The 27865-nt window shown below is 36.7% G+C and overlaps 5 protein-coding genes across 5 annotated transcripts; 4 read left to right on the top strand and 1 right to left on the bottom strand.

Moving 5' to 3' along the window:
- Nucleotides 1-8304: 8304 nt before the first annotated feature.
- LOC135439178 (glycoprotein-N-acetylgalactosamine 3-beta-galactosyltransferase 1) lies at nucleotides 8305-11107 on the top strand. The gene is made up of 3 exons (XM_064697837.1): nucleotides 8305-8497; nucleotides 9368-10260; nucleotides 10374-11107. The coding sequence occupies exons 1-3, from the start codon at nucleotides 8455-8457 to the stop codon at nucleotides 10605-10607; spliced, it is 1170 nt and encodes a 389-aa protein (XP_064553907.1). The 5' UTR covers nucleotides 8305-8454; the 3' UTR covers nucleotides 10608-11107.
- A 1423-nt stretch (nucleotides 11108-12530) lies between these two features.
- Nucleotides 12531-14786, top strand: LOC135438926 (glycoprotein-N-acetylgalactosamine 3-beta-galactosyltransferase 1-like). The gene is made up of 3 exons (XM_064697486.1): nucleotides 12531-13343; nucleotides 13403-14393; nucleotides 14466-14786. The coding sequence occupies exons 1-2, from the start codon at nucleotides 12531-12533 to the stop codon at nucleotides 13595-13597; spliced, it is 1008 nt and encodes a 335-aa protein (XP_064553556.1). The 3' UTR covers nucleotides 13598-14393; nucleotides 14466-14786.
- Nucleotides 14787-15845: 1059 nt separating this feature from the next.
- On the top strand, nucleotides 15846-18088 carry LOC135438948 (glycoprotein-N-acetylgalactosamine 3-beta-galactosyltransferase 1-like). The gene is made up of 4 exons (XM_064697508.1): nucleotides 15846-15959; nucleotides 16031-16610; nucleotides 16672-17549; nucleotides 17604-18088. The coding sequence occupies exons 2-4, from the start codon at nucleotides 16583-16585 to the stop codon at nucleotides 18012-18014; spliced, it is 1317 nt and encodes a 438-aa protein (XP_064553578.1). The 5' UTR covers nucleotides 15846-15959; nucleotides 16031-16582; the 3' UTR covers nucleotides 18015-18088.
- Nucleotides 18089-20717: 2629 nt separating this feature from the next.
- Nucleotides 20718-23067, top strand: LOC135438844 (uncharacterized). Its single transcript, XM_064697361.1, has 3 exons — nucleotides 20718-21537; nucleotides 21596-22438; nucleotides 22505-23067. Exons 1-3 carry the CDS (start codon nucleotides 20779-20781, stop codon nucleotides 22670-22672), a joined length of 1770 nt encoding a protein of 589 aa, XP_064553431.1. The 5' UTR covers nucleotides 20718-20778; the 3' UTR covers nucleotides 22673-23067.
- On the bottom strand, nucleotides 22663-26424 carry LOC135438846 (glycoprotein-N-acetylgalactosamine 3-beta-galactosyltransferase 1-like). The gene is made up of 5 exons (XM_064697364.1): nucleotides 26286-26424; nucleotides 24461-25007; nucleotides 24305-24401; nucleotides 23092-23304; nucleotides 22663-23033 (listed from the first exon to the last, which is right to left on the bottom strand). The coding sequence occupies exons 2-5, from the start codon at nucleotides 24937-24939 to the stop codon at nucleotides 22920-22922; spliced, it is 903 nt and encodes a 300-aa protein (XP_064553434.1). The 5' UTR covers nucleotides 24940-25007; nucleotides 26286-26424; the 3' UTR covers nucleotides 22663-22919.
- Between the last annotated feature and the right edge of the window lie 1441 nt (nucleotides 26425-27865).

The raw sequence follows: 27865 nt of genomic DNA, 5'->3' as shown, positions 1-27865 counted from the left end.
TAAAGAAGTTTTAAGAGATATATATTCCTGATGAACCTTTGAACACAATCTAATTTTTTACTATTTTATATAAGTAGTAGATTAATAAGTAATTCGAAAAATACAAGTTACTTAAGAATCTATTAAAAGTTGTATTTTTCTATGAAGAGAACATTAAGTAGAGTTTTACAAACTATGTTAAAAAATTCAGTTATATGTTTCAGCTACAAATATTCGAATAGTGCTACAGTCTTCTTAATCGTATTCAAGAATCAGTTAAGCGTATTGTGTAATACCTTTTATCACACCTGAATAAGCTACAACTGATGAAGCCAACATTTTTTTATATTTTTGATTTCCCTGGGGCTGCCTTTTTATTGATTTCACGCAACGTAATTAGTAAACAAAGCAAATAAAAAACTTGTATCGGTTCTTTCAAACCTCGTACGTCAACTTCTAAGCCAATCGATTATTTTCTTAAACAATCAAACTGAAATTCCGCAACCCTTTCCGCAACATTTACATTTGAAACAACAATACCAGCATGATGTTTCTTTCTCTTTTCAGCTATTGGCGACGTTTATTGAAGTAAATATATAAATGTTTATGACTAATGTAATTTTCTGATTGGATATTTTACATTTTAGAAATGCTGGCTGTATGAAATATAAATAGAAAATTATAAAAACATTTGCCTAATGTTCATTTGCAATTCTGAACTAAATTCAATTTTCAGCAACAAATTGAAACACATGCTCGCAAATCATTAACTAGATAACAATGCAAGTGATAAGGTCATGTATATTTTATCTCTGCTGACAATAAAGCAAAAAAAAAAAAAGTAAGGATAACTTAGGCACGCCGAAGATGTAATACCCTTTTAGACCTTTCCCTTTTGTGGATATGTGAGAATCGTGAAGCTCGTTAAACAGAACATTGGCCATACGAGGACCTACTTTTCGACTGATGGTTCCTATAGATATATGATATAGTGATCCGATCCGGCCGGTTCCGACATATATACTGTCTGCAACAGAAAGGAGGTTCTTTTCAAAGTTTCAAGACGATAGCTTTAAAACTAAGAAACTATTTTGCAAAGACACAGACAGATGGATAGACTCGACTGTTGATGCTGATCCAGAATATATATACTTTATATACTTTGTCAGCTTTCGCCCCTTTCAAATGTTTTTACAGTATAAAAAGTACAATTTGTTATCACGTAGCACAAAAATTTGTTATCAGGCGATAAAATGTTACCTTGCTGTTGGGTTCTTACCCTATATTGACGTTAGATACTTTTCGCACTACGAATTTATTCTATTTTTTGCTGCTTATAAACCAATTACTAAGTTGATAGCTGAAAACAACTTAAGTATGAGATGGTGACGGGTTACAGCGCTCGATAAGAACGCCAAAAAGACGTAATGCTGCCATATGAGAGCGGATGTGTAGAAAAATAAAAAGCAAAACTAATGATAACAGTTTCCATGGTCAGTTCCTCTAGTGCGTGATAACAGTGAAGTTGTTTAAGCAATTCACTTGCTGAAGTACATACTATTTATAAATATATACATACCATTTTTTGTCACGTTTATCTGGCGACACAACAATTGAAAGTAAGGGAAACAAAATATATAAAAAACCTACACACACACAGACAACTATTTAATTAAATTCTTTTTGTTTTTTTTTTTATATCCAGAATCGCAAAGCGTGGCCGGTTTTATTGGTTAACCGGCGCGCCAAACACAAAACAATTGAACAATTGGTTTGTTGTCAGTACGTCCGTGTTTAAAAATATCCAAGTATCCACTGTGAATGAACTGTCACGGTATTGTGACCCAGGGCGGGCATTGATATGTTTGACATGAGATAATCATTTCATTACTTTGAAACATTTTCAAAATATCTATTACGCCTCATATAATTGCTATTTTAAATTGTAAATAGTTTACAACAACATGTTGATAGAAAAGAAATGTATGTAACTTTTTTGGCAAATTTTATCTTATTCGCCGAAGCATGTCCTCCATAGTCCGATTTTTTGTTGAATGCGAATTTTAAAAATAATTAATATTAAATACATTTTAGAATATTCAATTAAATGAGTTATCTTTGTGACTAAATTCGGGCAATTGAACGAGGAGCTTCGGGGTTTGAACCCCTAGATAATGTGAGAATATAATATTGTCTTAGACCCGGATTTGTAATGTTTATCTGTGGAGAGTGTCCGACTAGGTACCAACACCTTCTTCTACCAACACCAAAAGCAGCTCGCTCTACGTGCTCGTTTGCTTTATCACTAAAAATGATAGCTGTTAACTGATAGATAACTGATCTGTATACACTATTCCAAGAGATTTGCTTTAAAACGAGATTTTGATATGGATTTTCTAGCGATTGATTTGAAAGAGTGCTAGTTATCGATTACGAGAAACAACTGCGGGGACACTCGGAGGATCTACGTTTTAAATTTCAAGTCTCTGGCGGTAATAGGTTTTGAGAACGACGCATTCATACATACGGATGGACGGACGGACAGACAGACGGACATGGCTAGATCGACTCGGCTATTGATGCTGATTAAGAATATATAGATCGGGTCGGAGTTGCTTCTTTTTTTGCCTGTTACATATCTTTGCACTAGAACATTATGCCCCATTTTACCTATTTTCAATGGGTTCACGGTATAAAAATATGTAAATTCCCTTTTTAAATTCCCACTTCGGGAAATTCCACCCGCATGTCTGGAAAAATCGCGGAAAAACGTTTGTATGACACTTTTTTGTTTATCATCCGATCGGCCTCAAACTCATTTTCAAAGGTGCTTGTTCAAATTCATTTAAGTGGTGTTTCACACTTTTTGCAAAATTCATCCCTCCTTGGTGGAAATGGGGGTCAAATATATGGTAGGTGACGTTTTACGCTCCAATTGAGGTTGTATGAAAACGTTTTTTGTTTACCGTCCGATCGGTTTCAAACTCACTTTCAAAGATGTTTGAGAGAATTTATTTTATAAATATGTATAAAGGGGCAAGGTCAGGGTATTCCCGCTGGTTTTAAATATATTTGGACTAAGTTAACTCAGATATCATATACTAGTTAGTTCTTAAATGAATTTAAGAATTTTCAAAATATGCTTAAGAAAAATATTATTATGTTTTAAATAGTATTTTGATTGCAGTCGAAAATCTTACTTATTTATTTTTTTTAATTTTTTTTTAATTTCAAATTATTGGTTAATTTAAATGCTCTTGAATATGAGATACATTTAACTAAGATTTTGTTGTCTTACATTAAATAATATTTGGCCTTTCTTTGGTGTATTGAATCATATGGAAAAAAGATATGACAATTAACTGGAAATCAATCAATAAATGGACTTCATTTATAATTCACTTATGTATATGTGCGATAAAGGTAGACAACCTCAAGAGTGATTATAACGAATAGCACAGTTGATAAGGTAATTGTTTATAAAAAATAATAATAGAACCACAATAATTGATAGCAAAAAAGCTTTGAATTAGAAACACGTTGCAAAATGAGTTCATTTACGTGTTGATTCGGACACAAAAATTAAATTGCAATTTACTGTAGGAACTGCAAATATTAAAAATAATTTTAGCTCGTAGCGGTTTGTTGAGCTAAATATAGACTAAAATTTTGAATTATTTGTATACATTGCACTAGTTTTTATGGCTTTGGCATATGCAAAGCGACTCGTTGATAAGCAATTTATGTAATTTACGTTTAATTGCAATGCCTTTTCGAATGCAAAACTGTTTCAGCTAAACAATTGCCGTGACACGAATTGCCAGTTGGAAATTGGGAGAATAACAATAAGGTATTTCATGTCTACATTTAATTAATTTGCAATTACAATTGCAATTTAAATTGCCGGCCACGTTAATGTGGACATCTGCTCATCAATTGAGGCATGCCCCGTGGCCGGTAGCCCGTACAATTGCAATCACCACCCGCCCACACAATGCAATTGAACCCATTTGACTTTGCGGTTCCACGAATGCATTCAGCTTTCCAACCCACAGACCAATTGTCACAATAGACTCGTTTTGCTAAAATTCTCGCGCAGCATGTTCCATCGTAGCTCCACTTTTATAAGTTATAGACATCCTATCATCAACATCTACGGCATCCTCAATGCTGTTTACATTTTGAAGAGTTACTTATTTAGTTATTAACCAATTCAGGTTATCTGGTTACAAAAAAACACGAGGCTTTGAGAAAACATGAAAGTCATTAGTTTTAAAGAAAATAATGCTTAGGTTTGATCAATGTACGTACAAAAATCATATTGTATTTTCTATTAGTTCCCACAAAGTAGGCTAATGAAATCGCAAAAAGGGGCGGACAGTCATAATTTCTAAACAACGCCTAGATCTGCCAGGCCACAAGGGATGAGCAAAGTTAAGGCATTGCAAATTAAATTTTACAAATTGTTTTTTGGGGCCGCTTAAGCCAATTGACGTGCACAATTGCATATGGGCTCTAGATATTAGAGGCATATTCTAATATTGACCGAACAAAGGCCGAATATAAAGACAGTCTCGTGGACGGATCTTTGAACTAAGTAGATCCAAAAATCGCATGGGCTTTACCCATAATATAGTTGATATGCCGAATGAATAAAAACTTTGAATTTATTTAGAGTATATAATAAAGAACCACTTACCTCCTACAATTAACTGACGGCAGCAAAACTGCAAATAAACACAAATTGATTAAAAGTTATAGATAAAGTTTAATAGAATTCTGAGAAAAGCCGAATTTTGTTTTAAACTGAACGAGTTCTCATTCAGAAACATGTTCAGAGTGAAACTTGTTGATATATAAACTATTACAGATTTGTCATAAAATATGTAAAGTATAGAAATAGATATCTCTGGCCCCATATTATACATCTTCGCGATCAGTATCAAAGGCGAGTTTGTCAGCTCGCCTGTTTCTTTGCGAACTAGTCTCTCAGTTAAAAAGCTATCGTCATGAAACTTAGCATAGATATATATATCCGAAATGGAGATATCGGATCACTGAATTATTAAGCTGCTATAGGAATGAGTTAGTTTTTGTGGGGAAAAATGGTCATATATTTAAAATATATTCACCAAACTCCAGTAGATTAATTAACCTAAGAACCATACTTGGTGTACTAATTATTCATAAGTTAATAACGGGTGTAATCGACTCTTCTTTTGGGACTAACACGTAATTATACATCTTTATTACTTCAATTTTGTTCAGCTTACTATGCCTTGCATGAACCGTTCAGGGTCCTCTGTGCATTATTGAGTATTCTGCTCGGAGTCTTCTCTTCCTCTTATGAAGTAATCGTTTTTAATTGCTTTCAACCAATAATTTAAATGGAACTCTTATAATTATGATATATATAAGCAAAGCATAAATATATGCATAGGTGTACATAAAAGAATTATTAATAATGTGTTAACTTTTTCAAAGCTGAAGAAAAACGTTCATAGACAACAATGTAATATTGTTTTATTGTTGGTAATCAATCAGTAATAACCGAAGATACGCATTATCTTGCCCGCAGACCCACACCTCTTATGTGGACATTTTAAAGGCCCGTTTCAATCGAAATTTTCGCACTCTATTATCACAAATTGATGGGCAGCCATAGAAGAAAAACTAAATAATTAACTGATAAGCCCAATGCTACAATGGCTGATAAGCGCATATGATTCATTTCGGCAGTGCCTATGGCTCAGATCAATTAGCTTAATTGCATGAAAGATAAACGTCTCCTCATAACAATGCAAACCATATGCCAAACTCAATTCCAAATGGTTTGCTTTCTGTTTTCCACTGATAATGCGCCACGCTGTAAATTTTGCTATTTCCATTTACATTTCGGAACGACATTATTCTAGCAACAACAACAACAATATGAAGCGCTCTTGATTGCAGTTTACGTTGCTTTAAGAACCGCAGCTCATATGCTTCGTGGGCTCAGTTGTCGCTTGCAAGCGAATCGTGCAACTCGTAAAACACTCATTAATTTGTCGATAGTAAAAAACTTTATGACAATGTATAAACAAAATGTATTTAAATTTAAATAACAACAGGTAAACTAATACAGTGCAGTTGTAAGCTGTAGGCTTATTATCCAATGAATGCTTTTCAAGTGTTTTAAACAATGTTTACAAATGTTCTTCAAATCAACTAGTTAAAATAAAACTGTTTAGTAAAGTGTTGATTGTAAAAAGAAGTGTGTTGAAACGTAAGAAAACATAAAACGATAATATTTATATAAATTCAATAATAAATATACACAAGCGGATATTACCCAACTTTAGCCGTGCCAATTTATTTCCTTAAAATTTCCATTTTCTTTTTCACACATTCTCCGCGAAAGCTAAAAAGTGCAAGCATTTTCCGTATAATAATAAGAGCTTTAAAAATACGCTTAAGACCGGAAAAAAACTTTTGCTTACACAAGCATTAATCCGCATTTTCCATTAAAGTGAATTTTGCGAAGAGCGCGAATCACGTCTCAATTAAATTTTTTAAAGCATCTTTGAAAAAGATTTTAAAGCCAATCGAACGTGAACCTAAAAAAATTCATTCAAACGTTCTCCGACAGTTTTATATATAGAGATATAACAGACGAAGAAGTTGAACGAGGTAATACCAGATAGTATATGCACATTTCGATGAAAATGAGATTTAACTATCCCCAAATAATATTGATGTATTTGCATTTTATTTATACCACATAATTCTATCATGACTTTTATCTACAAAATAAAAATGTTCAACTCTGAACACGCTTTTGTATTGGAACTAGTTCAGTTTGCAAAAAAAAATATTTTTTTTTTTCTTCTCAAAATTCAATTAACCACAAACACACGTACATCGATTTCATCGCAGTTGTGTCTGCATAAATTTTGTTGCTAACTTTTTATCAATATGTGTTCAATTAAAAATCTTATTTAGATATTTCCACTTCCCCTGCTGTTCATGAATACTCTACCAAGTGCGAGATTCGAGATAGCTTTAAAATAAATCCAACTCTTTTGAAAAATTGTGCAAATTGATAAACACTCTTAAGTAAAAAATAAAAGTTGCTGGCAATTCTAACATCAATATTAACTTTATTTTATAAAAAAATACAATAAAGATTTAAAAAACGCGGTTCAATTGATAAAGTTCATTAAACCCACAAAAATTGTTTACCAAAGTGTTGAAATAAACAAATGTGTAGAAAAAATCATAGAGTTGACAATATATATAAATTTAAAATTATGAAATTAATTCACGTTTATTTTATATTTATGTTATTATGTTCAATTAAAAACTCAAATCTATTATGACATTATATATACATATATACATTATATACATTTGCATTAGGTATGCCAAATATAACTAAACTTGAAATATTTTCTAAAATGGAGAGTCAAATTTGTTGAAATATTTCCCATTGCTTCGAAGCATCTTCAAGCAAATGACAAATCTACGGCTCATAATTTGAATTTTCACACCCTCTCAGAGGAACCAGATAGAACAAAGTGTTGAATTTCTGTAGTTAAATATGTGTAGCATTTATGGCTGTGACCCGAACGTGATTTGCATATAGATCCAAAATAACATTTTGCCCATGATATTTGTAAAGTTAAAATAAGTGTGTCTGTGAACTTAAGACCCGAACTAACAAGTCAACGTGAAATTAGCTAAATAAATATGTAAATGTGTAAAAATGTTGATGTTCACTATATAGAAAAGATCAAAAGTAAAATTTCTAACTGGCAAGCATAAGACTCGAATATGTGAATGTCAGAAACAATAAGAAGCAGCAGACTCTTGACCCAGTTGAGCGCACAGGTAATCAGATGTAACACACGTGCGAGAGATAATTAATTGTTATCAACACCAACGCATAGCAGAATGCATGAAAATGGGAAAATGAGCAAAAAACAAAGCAAGAGATATAAACGAAATAATAAGTTAAAGATGCAAAAAATTGAGCAAATGGAAAACGTTGCAGCTGAGCTTAGTGCGATTCGAATGATTCAATTGTCACGTTTTCGCATATTTAATAATCCAGTCATGTCTCGAGCATCGCACCATTGCACAATTCTCAGATGGAAGACACTTGTAATTGAGAGACAGACAAGTGCAGAAGACACTTTACAATTGTAGAATTCTTCAGGCTTGTAGAACGGGCTTCACTGACTGGTCCACGCCTGTGAGGAATACGAGAGTTTAACTATTTATTTGAACTGATACTAAAAGCATGTTTTCTCGTTTATCTTGCAGAAGATGTAAAACGCACAGGAAATAGGAACTTCAACGCACTTTAACGCAACCAAAGAGGCTCAAGGCCCCCGAAAAACCCAAAGAGTAGGTGCCAAGCATAGAGGTTGCCATACATTGCCCACATCCTTCAAATCCTCCTAGCTCATAGCACGTAGCCCGAGTTAAAGCCAAATGACTGCCAATAGCCTACTGGGACGATCCTTACTTAATGAAGGTAAGTGGCACACATGAATTTCATTTCTAAACTCACAATAGAAAACAAATTGGAATGATCGAGTCACTCTTGACTCTACGGACTAAGAAATACCCTGTTCCCAGCTTAACTATATGCAGACATACACAATTACAAACATATAGGCCGAAAAAAAGGACCCGAAATACAGAACTTATAATTAGAAATTCGCCAATGCAATCGGGCGTAAAGCTATTTGCCCTATTCTTATTATTAAAAAAGCAATTCCTTATTTTCAAATAGATAGTTTTTCTTTAATGCAAAAAAAGATTTCTCAAATATAGATAAATTTAAATGTGAAAAAAACATATAGTTTTTTTGTTAAAAGTATAAAAAAGTTTTAGAAATGTTAAAATGTTTCAATTTATGGCGATTTTCATAAATTTGGTAAACTTTTTTATTGTTTGAGTGTATCTGAATAATTTTTGCAACAGCTGCGCATCTTCTTTTCACAATGGCACTATATGGCAAATGTAATTTTCAATAAATGTTCTTCGTATAATGCGATCGTTGTTTACACTAATTTATACAGTATATAGTTCATAAATATGGCATAAGCGCATATACCAAAAATCGATTCAAAATTATCTCTTTCAAAACTCATTGTAAAACGAAATTGGGCTGAAATTCGATTTTTATAGATTTTTGGATATGGAAGAAAGTAATCCAAATATACTTTAGGGTTAAGAAATGTGTCCCTCGTTGAAATAAGAGCAAAACTCCTTCCCATCTAATCTTTAGGATGTATGAAAAATGTTCTCATAAAAAAAACATACATATATAAATTCTGGACATTTAAGCGATTTTTCGATAAAAGAAAACCAACTGATCTTTAGCATTCCATATTTTCAGGACGTTCCAACAAACGTTCCTTCGTCTCACTGATCGTCGGCCTGGTCGTCGGCTTCTGTCTGGCCGAGCTATTTGTGTACTCATCGACGCCGGAACGTGGCGAGTATGTGCCGTACGATGGCCACCGGCATGGCGATGTCAACGATGCGCATCACAGTCACGACATGCTGGAGCTGGCTGGTCCAGAGCAGGATGTGGGCACGCACGAGCATGCGCACGAGAATACCAGCATTGCGGAGAAGCTGTACAGCGAGGTGCGAATTCTCTGCTGGATCATGACAAATCCCGCCAACCACCAGAAGAAGGCGCGCCACGTAAAGCGCACCTGGGGCAAGCGTTGCAATAAGCTGATCTTCATGAGCTCCGCCAAGGATGAGGAACTGGATTCTGTGGCATTGCCCATTGGCGAGGGACGCAATAATCTGTGGGGCAAAACGAAGGAGGCGTACAAATACATCTACAAGAACCACATCAACGATGCGGACTGGTTCCTAAAAGCCGACGACGATACCTATACGATTGTTGAGAATATGCGCTTTATGCTATATCCCTATAATCCCGAGACGCCCGTCTACTTTGGCTGCAAGTTCAAGCCGTACGTTAAACAGGGCTATATGTCCGGCGGAGCTGGCTATGTGCTCAGTCGCGAGGCAGTGCGGCGCTTTGTCGTTGAAGCGTTGCCCAATCCCAAGCTATGCAAAAAGGACAACACCGGCGCCGAGGATGTGGAAATGGGCAAGTGCATGGAGAATGTTAAGGTTTTGGCGGGCGATTCCCGTGATGCCAATGGTCGTGGACGCTTCTTTCCCTTTGTGCCGGAGCATCATTTGATACCCTCGCACACGGACAAGAAGTTCTGGTACTGGCAGTATATCTTCTACAAAACAGACGAGGTGAGATATTACAAAATTATACCCGGCTATGCCCGGCTCAATTCTTCCATCACTTTTCCATCCATTTCATGCAAAGACTCATACTAACTCATGACTCCCCTTTTTTTCTTCAGGGTCTGGACTGCTGTTCGGATAATGCCATATCATTTCATTATGTGTCGCCCAATCAAATGTATGTGCTAGACTATTTGATATATCATCTGAGGCCATATGGCATAGTTAATTCGCCAGATGTTCTACCCAATAAGCTGGGCCTGGGCGAATTGATGCCAGCGCCCAAAGAGCCCAAAGAGCCCAAGGAGCTGGAGGAATCAAATACTGCCGAAACACAAAAGCAGGCGCAGTGATTACAGATTGATGTTATGTGTATATAAAACTTTTGTAAATAGCGAACTTAGCTTAACATACTTTGCCATTTCCATATGTTGTCTCTTGTTTTAGTAAAAAACGCTCAGGCTACGTTAATTAAATGCTCTTGAATTGCGACTCTTTTGTACAAAAATACCAAAACCAGAATAATTGAGTGCTGTTAGTTTAGTTTGTAATAAAGTCTGCGCAATTATCATTTAAAATATATACTTATAAATAGGTATAGTTACATTTGATTAGGTATTTATAATGCAAATGGCACATAATTAGCTTTTAAGACAACGCAAATAAGTTAAACATACACATACATACATACATTTAGTTAGCAATAAACAATAAATTTAAAATTGACATTAATCTTTCGATAAGCTTTAATACGTACATATATAAACATCGGCAATGCTACTGAGAAAATGTATTACACTCTACCATTAACTCTTAAATATTTAATAAAATATTGTATTACAAATGGAATAAATTTTTGACCTTTGAAAGATTTTCTTAAGGATATACATTTTATATCAAAAACCCATTTGGAAAAATGGAAATTTTTTAAATAACCAGGTGCTATTTATTTAAAAAAATATATTAGGTCGCACATTTGAAACAATTAGGGCTGGCTTCAAAAGTAACGACATTCTTAAATTGAAATTTGGGCACTTATATGTGTACACTGCTTGGCAAGCAGGAAACAGCGACTGCAAATATATAACTGCATTTGAACTGCTTACATTATGCACTGCTTAAGCTGGTTCACACGTTTACATTTTCACTATCTAATTAAACGAAAGACTTATTTTAAACTTTATTTTTGTTTGATATGAACGCTGTCTTAACCATCCCGTAATTAAAAACATTAAATAAGCTCTTCACTGCTCTAAAAATAAAAACTTTGCTTATAAATATCGGTAGAAATTTTTGAAGAATGTGAAGGAAGTTTTCGGTAACTCCAAATTTAATACTAAGCCATGTTCACGTATTATATTTTGTCTTTAAAATCTCACTTAAACCAATTGTCATATTTTATTTTAATTTTTTGATTACATATTTAAATTTTGCAGATTTTTTTTTTTTTTTTTGAAACAGATTTCATTTATTGGTTCAATTAAAATTGGGATATCTGGGCTTAAACTGGTTCGGTTCAAAATCAATTATAAGACTTGGCTACAATTATTGTATAAAATCGGCGTTTGTATTGATATACACTTGCCGAAGCTATTGTATTTATGTCATAAAGTATATATATTCTAGACCAGCATCAACACACGAGTTGAAATTAAAGCTGGCGTAGGAGCGGTCAGTGGAAAAGTTCTTGTAAATATTTCGAATATATTTTCATCAAACTCATAATTTTCGAGCTTCACTATTCTCACATATCTGCAAAACCGTAGGGGTATTAAATATTCGTCACGCCTAAGATATCCTTACTTTCCTGTTATTATTTATATTTATCTTTTATTTCTTATATATTATTGTATGTTATATTAATTTTGTAGCACAGTGTACTTTAAGACCTTCAGACACGTTCGCCGGCGCTCTGTTTATTTATAAACATTTTGCTACATATATTTGATTAGCTTTAGCAATGCATAAGAAATGACATCTGAAAGATACCCCAAAACGTTCCCATTTTAATTTGTACAATTGGTATATATTTATTGGTATATTATTTATGCCAAGCTTAACAAATATAAGCTTGCATAGGCCGGAGTAAATAAAATTACAACCCCAAATGGAGCCTATAAGAACCGAAGTAAAGGCAGTCTATAATCCTAGTCATTTCGAAAATACGCGTCGTTGCGGTTCTGAGAATCAAATAGATGTTAAGAATATTAAGATTATTTAAAGTTCCAAGTCGATAGGTATTGTCAAACATTGGCATACACGAATGCGGGCTTAAAATGTTTGCTAACCATAGACGATTTTTTGAAACTCGTTTGCTCTACACCCTCATCGCGGGTCTAGTCTTGGGCTACTGTTTGACTCAGCTGCTCAATAATAGAAACATTCCTGTGGGAAACCATCATCGGCATTACCAACTAGAGAGACTCTCCCTAGCAGAGCAACTGAAGAAGGAGGTGCGTGTACTCTGCTGGATTATGACAAATCCTAAAAATCACAAGGAGAAGGCTCGCCATGTCAAACGAACCTGGGGCAAACGCTGTAATATTCTCCTATTCATGAGCTCCGGAGAGGATGATGAGCTCCCCACTGTGAAGTTAGACGTTGAAGAAGGTCGAACGAATCTTTGGCGCAAAGTGAAGGAGGCATTTAAATATGTGTACAAGCATCATTTCAACGACGCGGATTGGTTCTACAAGGCAGATGATGATACCTATGCGGTTGTCGAGAATTTGCGCTATATGCTATATCCCTATAGCCCCGACGCGCCCATATATTTCGGCTTCAAGTTCAAACCCTTTGTGAAGCAGGGTTACATGTCGGGAGGAGCAGGTTATGTGCTCAGCCGGGAGGCACTACGACGATTTGTTGTTGACGGCATACCCGATCCCAAGATGTGTCTACAGGGCACCGTTGAGAACGAGGATATTGAAATAGGGAGATGCATGGAGAATCTAAATGTAACCGCTGGCGATTCTCGTGATGACCATGGACGCGGCCGCATGTATCCATTTGCGCCCAGAGATCATTTAACTGCCAAAGTTGATACGGACTTCTGGTACTGGAAATACATATTCTACAATACGACAGATGTAAGGTGTTAACTGGCTTTCAAACTAGTTAAATTTCATCTAATGGAACTTTCTTTTAGGGTTCCAATTGTCTGGCAGATACGGCTGTATCTTTTCACTACATTTCGCCCAAGGAAATGTATGTACTGGACTTTTTGATTTATCATCTGAGACCTTTTGGCATTATCAACGAACAACTGCCGTTGCCTAAAAAACTGGCTGTAGGGGAATTTTTGCCCGAGCGAAATACAACGGGACTTCAAATAGCACATTGAAGTATCTTACATATCATATTATTCAATATACTATAGCCACGAAGATGGTATTATAATTTTGACATGAAATATGTAACGCATAGAAGCAACCAACTCGCAAATTTCCATACGTCCGTCTAATTGTTGTAGGTAGTGCATATGTCGGATCCTGTCGGATCGGGCCACTATCATACAGCTGCCATAGGAACGACCGATCGATTTAATTCAATAATCTGCATATGGTATTGGTGGAAGAAGGTCCAGGGTATCCCCTTGTCGGGTACTCCCGAGCCCTCTTACCATTAATTTAATTTGCTTATCTGTTGTTTTTAAACTTCTGATATAGACTTACCAAACGCAACTCTTTTCCATTGTCAATTGTTTAAACATTGTGTGTGTGAGAAAGAGAGACCGAGAGACAGAGTGAGAGCGAGTTGCGTGTGGTAGGTCTCATAGACTTTATGATACGTTGGCTTATCATCTTTTTAGCCTAGTCGTAAAAGTGATGTGTGTCTGCTCGGTTCACATAAATAAGAAAATGTAATATTAGCTTCTATGAGGTCCTTAATTCTTATATTTATTACAATCGAATAAAATAAAATATCTAGTTTAGAAAATTCAACATTCCCACAAAAATATATCTTAAAGTCAAATGCCTCTTAAGCTAATGGTGGAATTTAGATCATTGGTCTTTCTATTGACTCAAGTGTCTGATATGAGAGAATATTTGTATATTTTATTGTTGGGAATACTTTTCATACAGACCTGCACAGTTAAAGTTAAAACATCAAAATGCGGACACATTCACTGCGGAAAGGTATCGTAATAGGTCAAAAAATACCAAATTAAATATCTAAAACTATTTTTATGTAATAAATACGAATTTTAGCACAAAACAAGTTCTTTACACTTTTCGTGGGTTTATTTGTGACCATTTTCTTGGTAAAACTCTACTCAACGCCGTTTCGAATTGATTCCTTTGATACCTATACCAGAGAGCAATTACAAGCTACTGACAAGGATACTAAAAATGAACTAATTCTCCAACAAAATGGAACACATGCGAACTCCCAAGAGAAGAACTTAAAACTCAAGGAAAAACAGCAACAAAGCATCTGAATATTATGTTATCTCTTAGAAAATTTTTTATCTCTTTGAAAATATGTTTAAAGTCCATCGAATAAGAAACCAAAGTTTAGAATTACCGGCTTCCGCCCATCTTTTTATCAATTTTTTTCCTTTTTTTTTTTTTTTTTTTTTGTTTGTTTATTGTATTGGATCAAAAATAGCATACATTTTTATTACAACACAGTTGGCTTAGGTGATATTACGCCAAGCCTGTTTGGGTCCTCAGGCTTTATCGTGGACAAACGGCCGCCTTTGACGTTTTTGAGTAAGGCTGCATCGTCACGTAGGTAGTCGGGGGACTCTGGGGCGGCTCCTATGTCGTGGTTGGAGGAGGTCCTTGAACGATCTTCTCTTGAGCCTCCTGACTACACACCTCCCAGCGAGGTCTCTTGCTACCCGGCTGCAGTGTCGCTGCAAGCGTTCGCTGTACCGGTTGGCGAATGCTCCGACTTGGCTGTCTATGGTCTCCATTTTGAGGTCTCTGTGCAAGGTTGAATTTCTGACGTACCAGTCAGCACCCGTAATTCGGCGCAAGGCCAAGTTTTGGAGTGTCTGAATCCGTTTTCGATTTGTCCGAGATGCGATGCCCCAAACTTGAATACCGTATCTCCAAGTTGGTGCCACCACGACGTTGTAAACTGCCCGTTTGCAGCGAAGTGGCAATGGGCTGTTGGGGTTTAGTAGCCAGTTGGCCTTGGCCATCTTATAGCGGCACTGCTTAAGAAGGCCGTCGATGTGCGCCCGAAAGCTAAGCCTCTTATCCAGTACAATTCCAAGATACTTGGCGCTTCTGCCAGGGTGGAGGGGGCTACCGTCTATCCAGACTGCTGGAGCCTTGCCACGCCTCAGTGTGAAGTTTTTTCCAATTGAAAAACTTATCTACAGATTAGCCCTTCACGTGCTACCAAGTGCAAGATTCGTTTTTTTTTTTTATTTTTAATTTGATAGGGTTCGTATTTATGAAGCTTTAAAGACCCCTGCTCATATGTCAGTTGTCACTCGTCAGCGAATGGTGAAAATTGAAAACGTAAAGCGTAAGGAACTGGCATAAGAACTTGTTACAGAAGTTTAACAAAATGTGACTTTGAGTTACAAATATTTTACTTTGAAAATTAAAATGATTAAGTTCTTTAAACCCACAACAAGTACAAAAAAAAACAAACAAGTAAGATAATCTTGTCGGGAGTTCCCGACTACGTAATACTCACACCCTCTTCTACCAAATACGAGTTCATTTGCTTTAGCCGTAATAAAAGTAAGTTTTAAAAAATAAAAAAGTGTTCCCTCAATAGGACCCGAGACCGTAATTCCAACATCTATTTCAAGTCTTTAGCTCTTATGAGACGGACATGGCTGGATCGACTCTACTTTTACACGGACATGCTTCCTTCTGCCTGTTAGATACATTAGAACAAAAGCATTATGCTCTTCTCACCCATTTGTAATGGGCTAAATGGTTATAAAAGCAAATACCAAGTAATCGACCCACATAAGATAAAGACCTTTATTTTTTTCTATTTGCACAAGTGCTATCTAATACATGTGCCTATTGTCACCTATAACTCAGACAGTTTTCGGTTTAGGAGCTTAGTTGATTCGGCAACGTGAAATACTTCGGTTCGCTTTTTGGGTACTCGCTCTTTATTAATAAAGTGTGTCAAATTAAGTGCATAATAATATTAAAATAAAGCTAATTATGTTAAAACCTAAATAAAAATGTCATGTTAAATATATACATGTACAAGGTGAAAGCATAGATTAATATACTGGATATGCAAAGCCAGTGAAGTTATTTTAAACTTAAGAATTTCTTGGACTTGGAACAAAGCTGGTTTGTGTGTGTTTAGACAAGTGTTAAAGCTGGAAACGTCATACAAAATGGTTGCACACTCCGTTCTATACGAAGGTAACCGACACGAATTCCAAATAGAATTTAAATATGTTCTGAGGCAATTGAAATTTTTTAGCGCGTGCCTCCAAAACACGTTCATTGCTTACACTTATGATTGGTCTTCTCATCGGTTTTTGTCTGGCTCAAATTATATCCTACATAACTATATCGGAAGGCATCAAATCCAACAATATTTTAGCCAGCAGCGAACCCCTTTTCCAGCACAAGGAAGCCGAAGATACAATACCAGATTTCCATGTGATTAAACACGAGCATCCAAACGATGATTCTTCGCTAGCCGATAAGCTAAAGAAGGAGGTGCGTGTACTCTGCTGGATTATGACAAATCCTAAAAATCACAAAAAGAAGGCTCGCCATGTCAAACGAACCTGGGGCAAACGCTGTAATATTCTCCTATTCATGAGCTCCGGAGAGGATGATGAGCTACCCACGGTAAAGTTGGATGTTGGAGAAGGGCGAGAGAATCTTTGGCGCAAAGTGAAGGAGGCATTTAAATATGTGTACAAGCATCATTTCAACGACGCGGATTGGTTCTACAAGGCAGATGATGATACCTATGCGGTTGTCGAGAATTTGCGCTATATGCTATATCCCTATAATCCCGAGACACCCGTACATTTCGGCTTCAAGTTCAAACCCTTTGTGAAGCAGGGTTACATGTCGGGAGGAGCAGGCTATGTGCTCAGTCGGGAGGCACTGCGACGATTTGTTGTTGACGGCATACCCGATCCCAAGATGTGTCTACAGGGCACCGTTATCAACGAGGATATTGAAATTGGAAAATGCATGGAGAATCTAAATGTGACTGCAGGCGATTCCCGTGATGTGAACGGACGCGGTCGCATGTTTCCCTTTGTGCCTGAGCATCATTTAATACCCAACAGAGACAAAGGGTATTGGTATTGGAATTATCTTTTTTATAAGACGGATGATGTAAGTTCTAATATTCAGTTAAGCAAATGATTGGCATCAATTATTTTGTTAAAGGGTCTCGATTGCTGTTCGGATAATGCCATTTCATTTCACTATGTGGGGCCAAATCTGATGTATGCTCTAGATTATTTGATCTATCACCTAAAACCCTATGGAGTGGTAAGGACGCAGCAAGAGTTGCCCGCTAAGCTGGCAGTAGGTGAGTTCCTTCCGCCGCCAAAGGAGGAGCCCGCCAACAGCAACGAGGATTCCATCGATGATGAAGACAGGTTGGCGAATACAACAACTTTGGCTCCGACAGAACCTGATGCGAGAGAAGTTAATTCGAAGGAAGCCGATTTAGAAGAGAAATCAAAGCCGAAAGAGAACTCGAAAATGGTAACAGAAATCAAAAAACTGAAAAGAGAAGTAAAAAAACTTGAAGATTTAAATGATCTATATTCAGAAGAAGATAAGAGCACGTAAAATTCGTATTTTATCATTGTAAGATTATTTATAAATAAAAATAAAATACGCTTTAAATAAGCCTCATTGCTCAATTGTCGTCTGATGCACATTTTGTGTGTGCCCAGACTTTTTTTATGTGCAGAGTTAAGTTATTAAGACGAGGATTCGGGAAATTCCGCCCGCATGTGTGGAAAAATCGTGAAAAATGTTTGTATGAAACTTTTTTTCTTTACCATCCGATCGGCCTTAAACTCATTTTCAGAGATCTTTGTTTAAATTTATTTAAGGGGTGTTTAACACTTTTCGAAATGGGGGTCAAATGTTTGTTAGGTGATTTTCGCGCTCAAATTCATTTCCAAGGATCTATATGAAAAATCATTTGAGACGTGTTTAACATTTTTCGCATAATTAAAGCTTCCTCGGTAAACAGTGCGATTCTAAGATATTTTTGGTGAAGTTTTAATTTTTTTTCGAAACTTATTTTCGAAGCTCTACATAAGAACTTAATGAATACGTGTTTCAGGTTCATTTGGAAAATTTAAGACGATAGCCTTAAAACGTACGCTTAGAAACATACAGGCAGAGGAACATGGCTATATCGTCGCTGATCCATAATATAATATATATAATAAATGAGGCCGTAGATGTCTTCTTCTATGCATTACACATTTTATGACAAATATCCTCTACAAGGGTATAAACATGAATAATTGTTGCGAAGTCTCCAAATTGGTTTTGAACCAAACCATTTCTGCCCCGCATATACCAATTCGTGTTTGTCATAGGCCAAACGTTGAACTGAATCAGTTGCCAAAAAAATAGCCAAACCATAACTTAACCAAACCATTTAAAACAAATAAGAATGCTGTTGTCGGGATTGCCCGACTAGCGGATACCCTGAACCGTCTTCTAGCAATGCCTTAGCATTGATAAATATACATTACGAAAATAAAGATGGTGATTTATAGGTATATAAATAGAAAATGAAAGATACTTGTTCTGTGCACACTATTCTAGAAGCTACATATCGAATTCGGTGACTCTAGCCTTTAAAAACAAAGATATTTGCTCCAACAACAAAATTGCGATATTGTATCTTATCAATTGCTCTGGAAACACGGGCAAAGTTATCCGAAACAAACTCGTAGGAACTATGTTCAAAATTCCAGTCTCAAGCTCTTATAGGTTCTATGATCGAACGGACGGTTAGACGGACAGACGGACAGTCGGACATGGCTAGATCGAATGGGCTATTGATGCTGACCAAGAATATGTAAACTTTATAATGTCGGAAATGCGTTCTTCTCCTGTTAAACACACACAAAACCATGCTACCCTTGTTAGCCAATTTCAATGGGTAAGTAGACAAAACGATTTGAATATAATTTTTATTTGTACGAAAATGAATATTCAATAATCTTATTGAAAACACACATTGAATGGTAAAATTTGCTAAAATCTGAATTTATTCTATACAAAAATAGTTTCTGATGATTTCTGATATGCAAGCGGTCATTTTTAAATATCTAATTTATGTTGTATCATGTTATTTTTAAATTATTTAGAAAATCAAATATTTGATCCACTTACTTTTGCTTAATTCACTGAAATCTCCAACTGGCAGAATTTAATCAATATTGTATCTTTTTATTGCGCACTTTCACTTCCACTTGTTATACCCTTGCAGAAAACAATCGTTATATAAATATATCTAAATTTAGTTGTTTTTCTGTAAAGTGTATATTATGTTCGTCAGCACGTATATAACTGTTCTTTATTTCTTCTTTACTTTCACTTTCACTTGTTCCTCTTTTCTTTGATTCAATACACTTGCACGCACACATACACAATTTGCTCTGCTTTTTTGCTCATGAAGTGCAAAGATCTGATCTTCATTAAAGAGAAATAACAATGCAATGCACTTTATTATACATAACTATATGCACTTAATATATATATTACACTGCATAATAAAACATATATTTAATTACCAATTACACTGCACTTTACTATTCTTTGGAGTAACACTGCACATATTAAAATATAAAACCAAGCACGGCTACATTTTTTGGCGACGATGCTTCAGCTGGCGGCCCAGCTGCAATTGGAATTGCAGCTTTTAAGGTTGCTGTAATACATGTATTTCACTTGCCCGTTTACTTGACTTAAATTCATATATCAATTTATCTTCTGATTAAACACATTTTGCACTCATATATTACTTTTAGTTTGTTACGTTATTGGCGCGACATTAAAGAAGTTGAAAGAACCACAAAAATAAAGCTGGCTCAAAATATCGGAGCGCTGGTTCACCACAGAGTCAGCAAGTTCCGTAATCTAATCTACCTATACTTTTATATCAGTCCGGCATCGCCAATATATGACGTCTGGCATTGTTCAACTTAGTATTTGCAGTTGCATATATTTTACAAATGAATGCTACTTATTATTTAAACGAGGCACTTGCTCACTTTTATTCACAGCACAGCACAGACCTTATTGTATTTAACTTCTGGCAGGTTTTTTCAAAATGGCAGTGCATGCAAACTTCTCGTTGTTTTTAAGCAGTGATCTTTATTTACTTATTGGTTTTGCGCGTACCTTAAAGTAGTTGAAACAAAATATTTCCAATACAACAGTCTGGCAACGGCAGCGGATGGCAGCTCACAACCTGGCTCCAAAATAAACAATTGAGCTAGTCCCGGGTTAAGCAGTCTGGCAACATTAGGAAATAACTGATTTGACAAATGCGCAAATAAAACAATTTAAATATTTTTTGAAAATGCTGCTGGAACGTTTGAAGCGCCTATTAGGTCCCACGAGCTTGGCATTACTAGCTAGTTGTGCATTCTGGTTCCTACTCCTGGAGCTATATATATTTGCATTTAGTCGTGCCGGTATTGCCTTAAAGGACTATCTACAGCCGCCATATAAAGAGCGGGTCACAGACTTCGACGTGGGTACGCGGAATCAGACGTGGGACAACCTGAGCATCGCCGAGCAGATGTATAACAAAGTTCGTATACACTGCCTGCTGCACTTGACCAATTATCACGAGCGTCGCAAGGCAAAGCATGTACTGAAAACCTGGGGCGCACGCTGCAATCGGATGCACATTAGCAAAGCGCCGGATGCAGCCAAGGCCTATCGACGCATCGCTAGCATTCAGTACTTGGACTTGGATTGGCTGCTGCATGTGCATGTAGACAGCTATGTGATTATGGAGAACGTACGCTACAAACTGGCCAGCTATGCGCCAAATCAGTTGATTTACTTTAGCGCATTCCATGCTGCCTATCCCTATGCCCATGTTAGTCTGAGAGATACCACGGATTATATATTCAGTCGTGGTGCACTGCAGCAGCTGCTGCAGGAACACGAGTGTCTGCCCAACAATTTTGCCGCATGTCTTGCTAAAATGGAACAGGGCCCCAACGAGCAGCTCTTTCCATTTCAGGCGCCAGCCGAGGTGTTGCCCTTTACGATGCGCTCCGAGTTTTGGATGTGGCCATACATACACCGTGCAGTCTATACCGAGCAGGTGGGGAAATCTACCACTTCAATTCTAAAATCCTTATAACCATTTTGTTCTTTAACAGGGCTTTAATAGCTGCATGGAGATGCCGATTACTTTTCCCTATGCAACAGCAAATCAGCTGCATGTGCTAGAATATTTGCTCTACCATCTGCGTCCATATGGACACATAAATGGCATGCCAGCACTGCCACAAGACTCGGTTGTTCAGTTACCGGCGCTGTCTGCGGATGACACCGTAGCCAAGCAGCTCTACAAGCAGGTGCGCATTCTCTGCGTGCTGCTGACCTATCCGCATAACTACGAGAAAGTAGCCAAGTCAATCCGACAAACCTGGGGACGGCGCTGCAACAAGTTAATTGTGTTTAGCAGTCGAACGCAGAAGAGCGCAACGGGAGTGCCCACAGTAGCGCTGAACGTTACCGAGGGCTACGATTATCTGTGGGGCAAGGCGAAGGCTGCTTTTAAACACGTTTATACACATCATCTGGACGAGGCGGATTGGTTCTTTAAGGCAGACGATGATACATATGCCATAATTGATAATATGCGCTATATGCTGCATACCCATAAACCCGATGAGCCTGTCTACTTTGGCTGCAAGTTCAAGCCATATGTCAAGCAGGGCTATATGTCTGGCGGCGCTGGGTACGTGCTCAGCCGGGAGGCAGTGCGTCGTCTGGTCGAGCACGGGCTCAATTCGGGCCGATGCAATGAAAACCAAATGGGCACCGAAGATTTCGAAATGGGCCTTTGTTTAAGCAAGTGCAATGTGAGTGCTGGTGATTCTAGAGATCCTAATGGACGACATAGATTTCTGCCACTCTCAGTGGAGAGCATGATAATACCCGGAAGCTTGGATAAAGATTTTTGGTTGTATGATTTTGCTTATTACAAATTTAAAGAGGTACGTGGTGTGTTTGTCTTTAAATTTTAATTCAGTATAATGCCAATATAATAATCTTTATTAAAGGGACTAGAATGCTGTTCAACCTATGCCACAACAATTCACTATGTGATTTACTATCAGATGTATATGTTTGAATATTTGCTATACAAAATGCATCCATATGGCATTATAATGGGGCACGAGCCGCCTACCCAGAACGTTTCCAACAGTGATACTCACAATGGAATTTAACTAGATATATTTAAAATGGTTCAAGAGGAATGAGCCAAACGACTGTACAAGGAGAACATTTGATGAAGTTTCTCCAAATATTTTCATTTTATACAGTACAACGCATTCATGACATATATAATTTAATAGAATTGATTAGTCTGTGTCTTTGGCTTAGTTTGCTACAGTCATTTCAAAACTCCAAATGGGTAACATCCTGGAAATTCCCATTTACAAATATTGGTTCAATTTTCAAAGATTCCTGAGTTCAGCTTAAGCCGAACGCACGCAGTCTGTAGATGATATATTCCATCTGATAAAAGCAGCTGGAATCAACACATTGAAATGATATGGCCGACTTTGAACAGCATCCTTCTGTAATCTGTAAAATACAAACATTGACTCAAAGATCATAATTACGTGTTCCTTTGTAAGCTTACATTGCTCATATTATTCACAAAAAGTGGAAGTCCATGCTCGTCGCGGGATTTGCCCGCTACAACGCCTACATTTCGAAAACAACGTGCAATTTCCACATGCCTAATCCCATAGTTGTGATTGCTGCAGATGCTGCTATTGTCATGTGCCCGAGTCACAAAACGACGCAGGGCCTCTCTACTGAATACATTGCCCCCAGCTCCAGACAACGAACCCTGGAATATGTAAAGGGAATAAACTTGTAAGTACATAGTAAAGATTTATATACTTGATTGGACTACAAAATATTCCAAAAATATTTATTTATTTATAAAAGTAGTCCCAGAGTCGACATAGCCATGTCCGTCTGACTGTCTGCTTCTAAGCGAACTAGTCTCTCAGTTTTAAGGCTATCGAGCTTCACTATTCTTACATATCTGAAAAAGGTATTAAATCTTTGGCGTGCCAAAGATATTCGTTACTTGCTCGTTAAAGGTTATCTTTGGGTATATGCTGATTAATTAATTATTAATAAATAATTTTGGTATTGATAATATCCTAGGGAAAATTCATTATTCACCGAGAAAAAAATAAAGTGAATTCAACCAAAATACGAAAAATATGTTAAGCTTGGGAGTCCCGATAATTAAATCTTAATCTAACGAATGAGAAAAAATCAATGCTTTATATCGTTGAATTATTATTTGATGTTGAAACCTGTTCTTAGTACTTAAGCAATATGCTGTTATTTATCGGTAATTGCAAAGGTTTTTTCAAAATCGATAAATATCGATTTCCCCCTCAAGCATATTGAGCATATTTTTGAGTTTATAAACGCTTGAGTCCCCAACTTTGGCATTCAAGTTCCCGATGAGCATACATAGATCAAGTATATTTCCCTGTTTACATTCTTTTCACAATTCTCATTGGATTTCATGTATGCCTTGATATGATATGTTATTGTCGACCGATTATAATGACTGTTAAATTTAACCCGTTCTTAGTACTTATTTTTACTTTATTTTATCGGAAATTATAAAGGTTTTAGAAAATTGATATATATCAATTCACTCTAAAAGCTTATTGAGCAAATTTTTTAGCTTGGGCATTTAAGTTCCCGTTGAGAAAAAACAGATCAGGTATATTTCCCTGTTATATATTGGATTTAATAGGTTTGGCTGAATAGTAGAGTATTAAAAGGGTAAAAGAATAATTTAAGATTTGTTCCATACTAACCTGCCGCGTATGTAGCCAGGAAAAGCTATCAAAGTAAATGGGTATCTCTGGCCCGTAGTCGATCAGAAGGTGTTGCAGATTCTCCATGATCACATAGCTGGGATAATATATATAATAAAAGAATAGAGCATTTGATAGGAGTCTCACTTTACGTACGTTTCATCTGTGACCATTAGGAACCAATCGTATTTCGTGTGATAACGATTATGGACAAACTGGAGATTCGCTCGCGTTCGGGCCCACGAGCTGCTGTCAGTCCGGCTCTTCGCCAGCCCCACAATGCTCAGCTTTGGCTTTCCCGAATGTGCACGTATGAACAGCAGCTTGTGGCAGCGTTTGCCCCAGGTACGTGCTATGTCCTGCTGGCGCTTGCCTTTCGGCTTGAGCGTAACAATGCAGAGTATACGCTGTGTCGCCTTGTTGTTGTTATTGTTTGCATTTGGGTGCATCAGCGAATTGTCTGATTTTGAAGCAGTATCTGCAGTTAAATGCTGACTGCTGTTGCTGGCATACAGGTCGTAGAATTCCACTCGCGCCACCTGCAACAGCTTCGATAAACAGCTGCCACAGATGAGGCCCAGCAGCAGCATCAGCAACAGTTCCAGACGCTGCCGGTGCTGCTTTACAAAATGCATTTCTTTTCTTTTGGTGAGCTTTATCGGCTTGCCGGATTTTTAATGCGCGTTTGTGTACTTTTAATACTCTGTAGCCAAATGAAAGAGAAGAGCATATTAGCTATGCATAAAATGTTCACTTTTTATGTAATTAGAAACTGCAAACTTCTTCTGTTGAGGGGATTCATTATAAAAATGTATATTATATTATATTATATATATATAAATTATGATATATCATATATCAATATATTTATTGATTTACAAATAAGGAGATTCATTTAAAAAAAAGTATGTAATACAGTTTTGCAGCCACCCTTTTAGAGTCACTTCAATATATTTATTTATTTACTAATAACCTTCCTTATGATGATCAATCCCACTCTGGTTCCTACTAATCGCAAATAGCTATAGTTCTTAAAGTTTTGGAGTCACGGGGTTCGGGCCAAAATTTTTCTTTATAAAAAGTTGTTGAGGCAACAAATTTATTTCGTTTTATTATTCTCAGTTTACATCTCGCAAATCGCGAAATTGGTATTCCAATTTTAAGATCACAGTTTTAAAGGCACAATTTTAGAGTCACTGAATATTATTTATTGAATAAATTATTTGCTTCAAAGATCTATCTAGGCCCTGTATCACTTCCACAAATGGCATAAGTCCATATGTTCACAGTTTTAGAAGCACTTTTTGAAAGTCAGTGTTAATTCACAGTTTTAGAGTCGAAAATATACAACTCATGGTCGCCAACTCTGTTGTCGCTTGCATAATGTAAAAGACTGCAAACAGAGTATCGTGCAGTCGGTTGGAATTTCTATTGCAACGTTTTTAAGTTATTTATGCAAATTTTATATTTTTGTTTATATAGTCAGGGCGCAGTTGTTGTTGCGGCCTATGTGTATGGCCGGTTGTTGTTGTTGTGATTGTTGAAATACCAAATTAACACATTCTTGTGCACTGACGCAGCAGCGGCAAAGGCAAAAAAAAAAGAAATAAATAAGAAAAAAAAGACAAAACTTGTAAGATGCGGTTGACCTTCAAGCCAGAGCCGCACAAACAGTTGGATGCTCTGTCGGGGCCCGCACGCTGCTCTCTCGCCTGTGCCAGGCGTTGCACCTTTTTGGCGTAATTCGATTTGCAATTGCTAAATTGTAAGCTTTGGCTAGCTGTTTGCCGGTTTTTTTTTCTCATTTTTTTAAGTTTTTTACTTTTGTTGCCCGTCACAAATCGCTGCCTCTTCGGCGAGAGGGCGCGTTCAATTATGCGACGCTCGCGCCGTTTCGTTTCGTTATGTTTTGTTTTGTTTATTTGCTTGGAGCCAAGACACACACGTGAAGAATATAAAACAAGCGCAGTAAATGTCGTACCATATAAACAACTTGGGCAGCGGCTGAGCAGCGCGACGTCGACTTTACGCTTTGACGATCGTTGACAGACTTGCGAGATGGTTTTTTGTTTCTGTGTTGTTTTTGTACGTGCGCGCTTCGCTCAAACGACACTTGACTTGCGACCAGTGTGACCATAATGCTGAAAGCTCGAGATGAGCAAGCTTTGTGTAAGTGTGACTTGCAAATATTTATGCAAGTAACAGTTGCTCATGGGCACAGTGTGACCACGCAGTCAACATTTCATATACATTAAGACTAACTAAATATGGAAAAGTGATTTTTTTATGCTTTTTTAAGATATATTTTAGGGATTACTCAGTCAACAATAATTTCGATAGTTTTTAACTTAAGAAAAAGCTAATAATTAACCCGGATTTCATGTTTTAGCAAAAGAAAATTAATAAACAAGAAGTTACCGATAGTTTTTGAAGAAATATGATGACAAGTTTTGATAGGTAGTTTCCTGTTCTGGTAACTACAAAGAAACAGGTATTATTGTGAAATTTATCAGGTTTATAAGCGAATGAACAAATTATTGTTGTATTTATTCTTTGCTTTCTGAATGGCCATCTGGCATTTCACGCCATACCACTAGGCTGTTTAAAATGCACAACAGGTTTCTCGGTTTTCTCTTTTGACCCTTGGATACATTTTTATAAACGTGCTAGAAGTATGTGGATACTTGGGAATAGGGCATAACAGATATTTGAAAAATCAGTAAATAAACTCTTATGGTTTCGGATCGTCAATATATTTTTTTCTCGCATTTGCTGCATGTCGTCGTGTTCGTCTGGGCCTGGTACTTCAGCTGCTCCACCAGCTGCTCCACCGCACGCTCCGTTTGGGTATGCAATGAAATTTTTGATTTTTGTTCGTCTGCCTGTTTTTTTTTCACAAATTTTTCAAATATCCAAAAAAAAATCAAAAACGTGGTATGCAAGTCGATTCCAGAGATCAGTACGAGTTCAAAAAGGTTTCCAATATCGGACCATTTTTGGCCGAATTATCGGGAAAAAAACGAAAAATCTACAAAATTATAACGGCATTTTTTCGCGTATCTCGGCCAAAAAAGCCCCGATCTTGGAAGATTGGTCTCGTTCGACTCGTGGTCACAGCCATTTTCAGTCAACATCGTAATTTTTGCAAAAAACAAAGTAGCTTTTCTTAATTCGGGCCACTTCTTAGAATTCAGATGGTGTCAGTCGATAGTCGGGATCCGTACGAGAAGAAAGAGGTATATCATTTCGAAATCGGACATATGGTACCCGAGATATTTCAATTTTAATTTTCATTTTAAAAATAAGTCTAACGTATTATGTAGACAGCACGAAAGTATGCAGTACTACTAAAATTCTGCTAAAAACCGCTACAAACGGCTATAAATGGCTAAAAAAAGCCCCTGTTCGCCTGGTTTTTAGCCGAATTTAAGGAAAATCTCGGTAGCCAGCGGCCGCCTACGCACGCCCCTTACGGGTATGAAACAGATTTTTAACGGCCGTTGATTTTTGAATTTCTTTCAATCTGTGTTTAAAAACACAAAATTTTTTTAATTAAATATT

Source organism: Drosophila montana, unplaced genomic scaffold, assembly GCF_035044405.1.
Source record: "Drosophila montana isolate Dmon_TW-CO22-7 unplaced genomic scaffold, ASM3504440v1 contig_402_1, whole genome shotgun sequence".
NCBI lineage: Eukaryota > Metazoa > Arthropoda > Insecta > Diptera > Drosophilidae > Drosophila > Drosophila montana.
The sequence above is the reverse complement of the archived record's forward strand: the minus strand, read 5'-3'. Positions and strand labels throughout refer to the sequence as shown.

Coding starts and splice junctions, on each gene's coding strand:
- LOC135439178 (XM_064697837.1), top strand. CDS start 8,455: ATGACTGCCAATAGCCTACTGGGACGATCCTTACTTAATGAAG. Junction 8,498..9,367: donor ACGATCCTTACTTAATGAAG/GTAAGTGGCACA, acceptor CCATATTTTCAG/GACGTTCCAACAAACGTTCC. Junction 10,261..10,373: donor TCTTCTACAAAACAGACGAG/GTGAGATATTAC, acceptor TTTTTTCTTCAG/GGTCTGGACTGCTGTTCGGA.
- LOC135438926 (XM_064697486.1), top strand. CDS start 12,531: ATGTTTGCTAACCATAGACGATTTTTTGAAACTCGTTTGCTCTACACC. Junction 13,344..13,402: donor TATTCTACAATACGACAGAT/GTAAGGTGTTAA, acceptor ACTTTCTTTTAG/GGTTCCAATTGTCTGGCAGA.
- LOC135438948 (XM_064697508.1), top strand. CDS start 16,583: ATGGTTGCACACTCCGTTCTATACGAAG. Junction 16,611..16,671: donor ACACTCCGTTCTATACGAAG/GTAACCGACACG, acceptor GAAATTTTTTAG/CGCGTGCCTCCAAAACACGT. Junction 17,550..17,603: donor TTTTTTATAAGACGGATGAT/GTAAGTTCTAAT, acceptor ATTTTGTTAAAG/GGTCTCGATTGCTGTTCGGA.
- LOC135438844 (XM_064697361.1), top strand. CDS start 20,779: ATGCTGCTGGAACGTTTGAAGCGCCTATTAGGTCCCACGAGCTTGGCA. Junction 21,538..21,595: donor GTGCAGTCTATACCGAGCAG/GTGGGGAAATCT, acceptor GTTCTTTAACAG/GGCTTTAATAGCTGCATGGA. Junction 22,439..22,504: donor CTTATTACAAATTTAAAGAG/GTACGTGGTGTG, acceptor TCTTTATTAAAG/GGACTAGAATGCTGTTCAAC.
- LOC135438846 (XM_064697364.1), bottom strand. CDS start 24,939: ATGCATTTTGTAAAGCAGCACCGGCAGCGTCTGGAACTGTTGCTGATG. Junction 24,402..24,460: donor CTAATGGTCACAGATGAAAC/GTACGTAAAGTG, acceptor ATATTATCCCAG/CTATGTGATCATGGAGAATC. Junction 23,305..24,304: donor CCTGGCTACATACGCGGCAG/GTTAGTATGGAA, acceptor TACATATTCCAG/GGTTCGTTGTCTGGAGCTGG.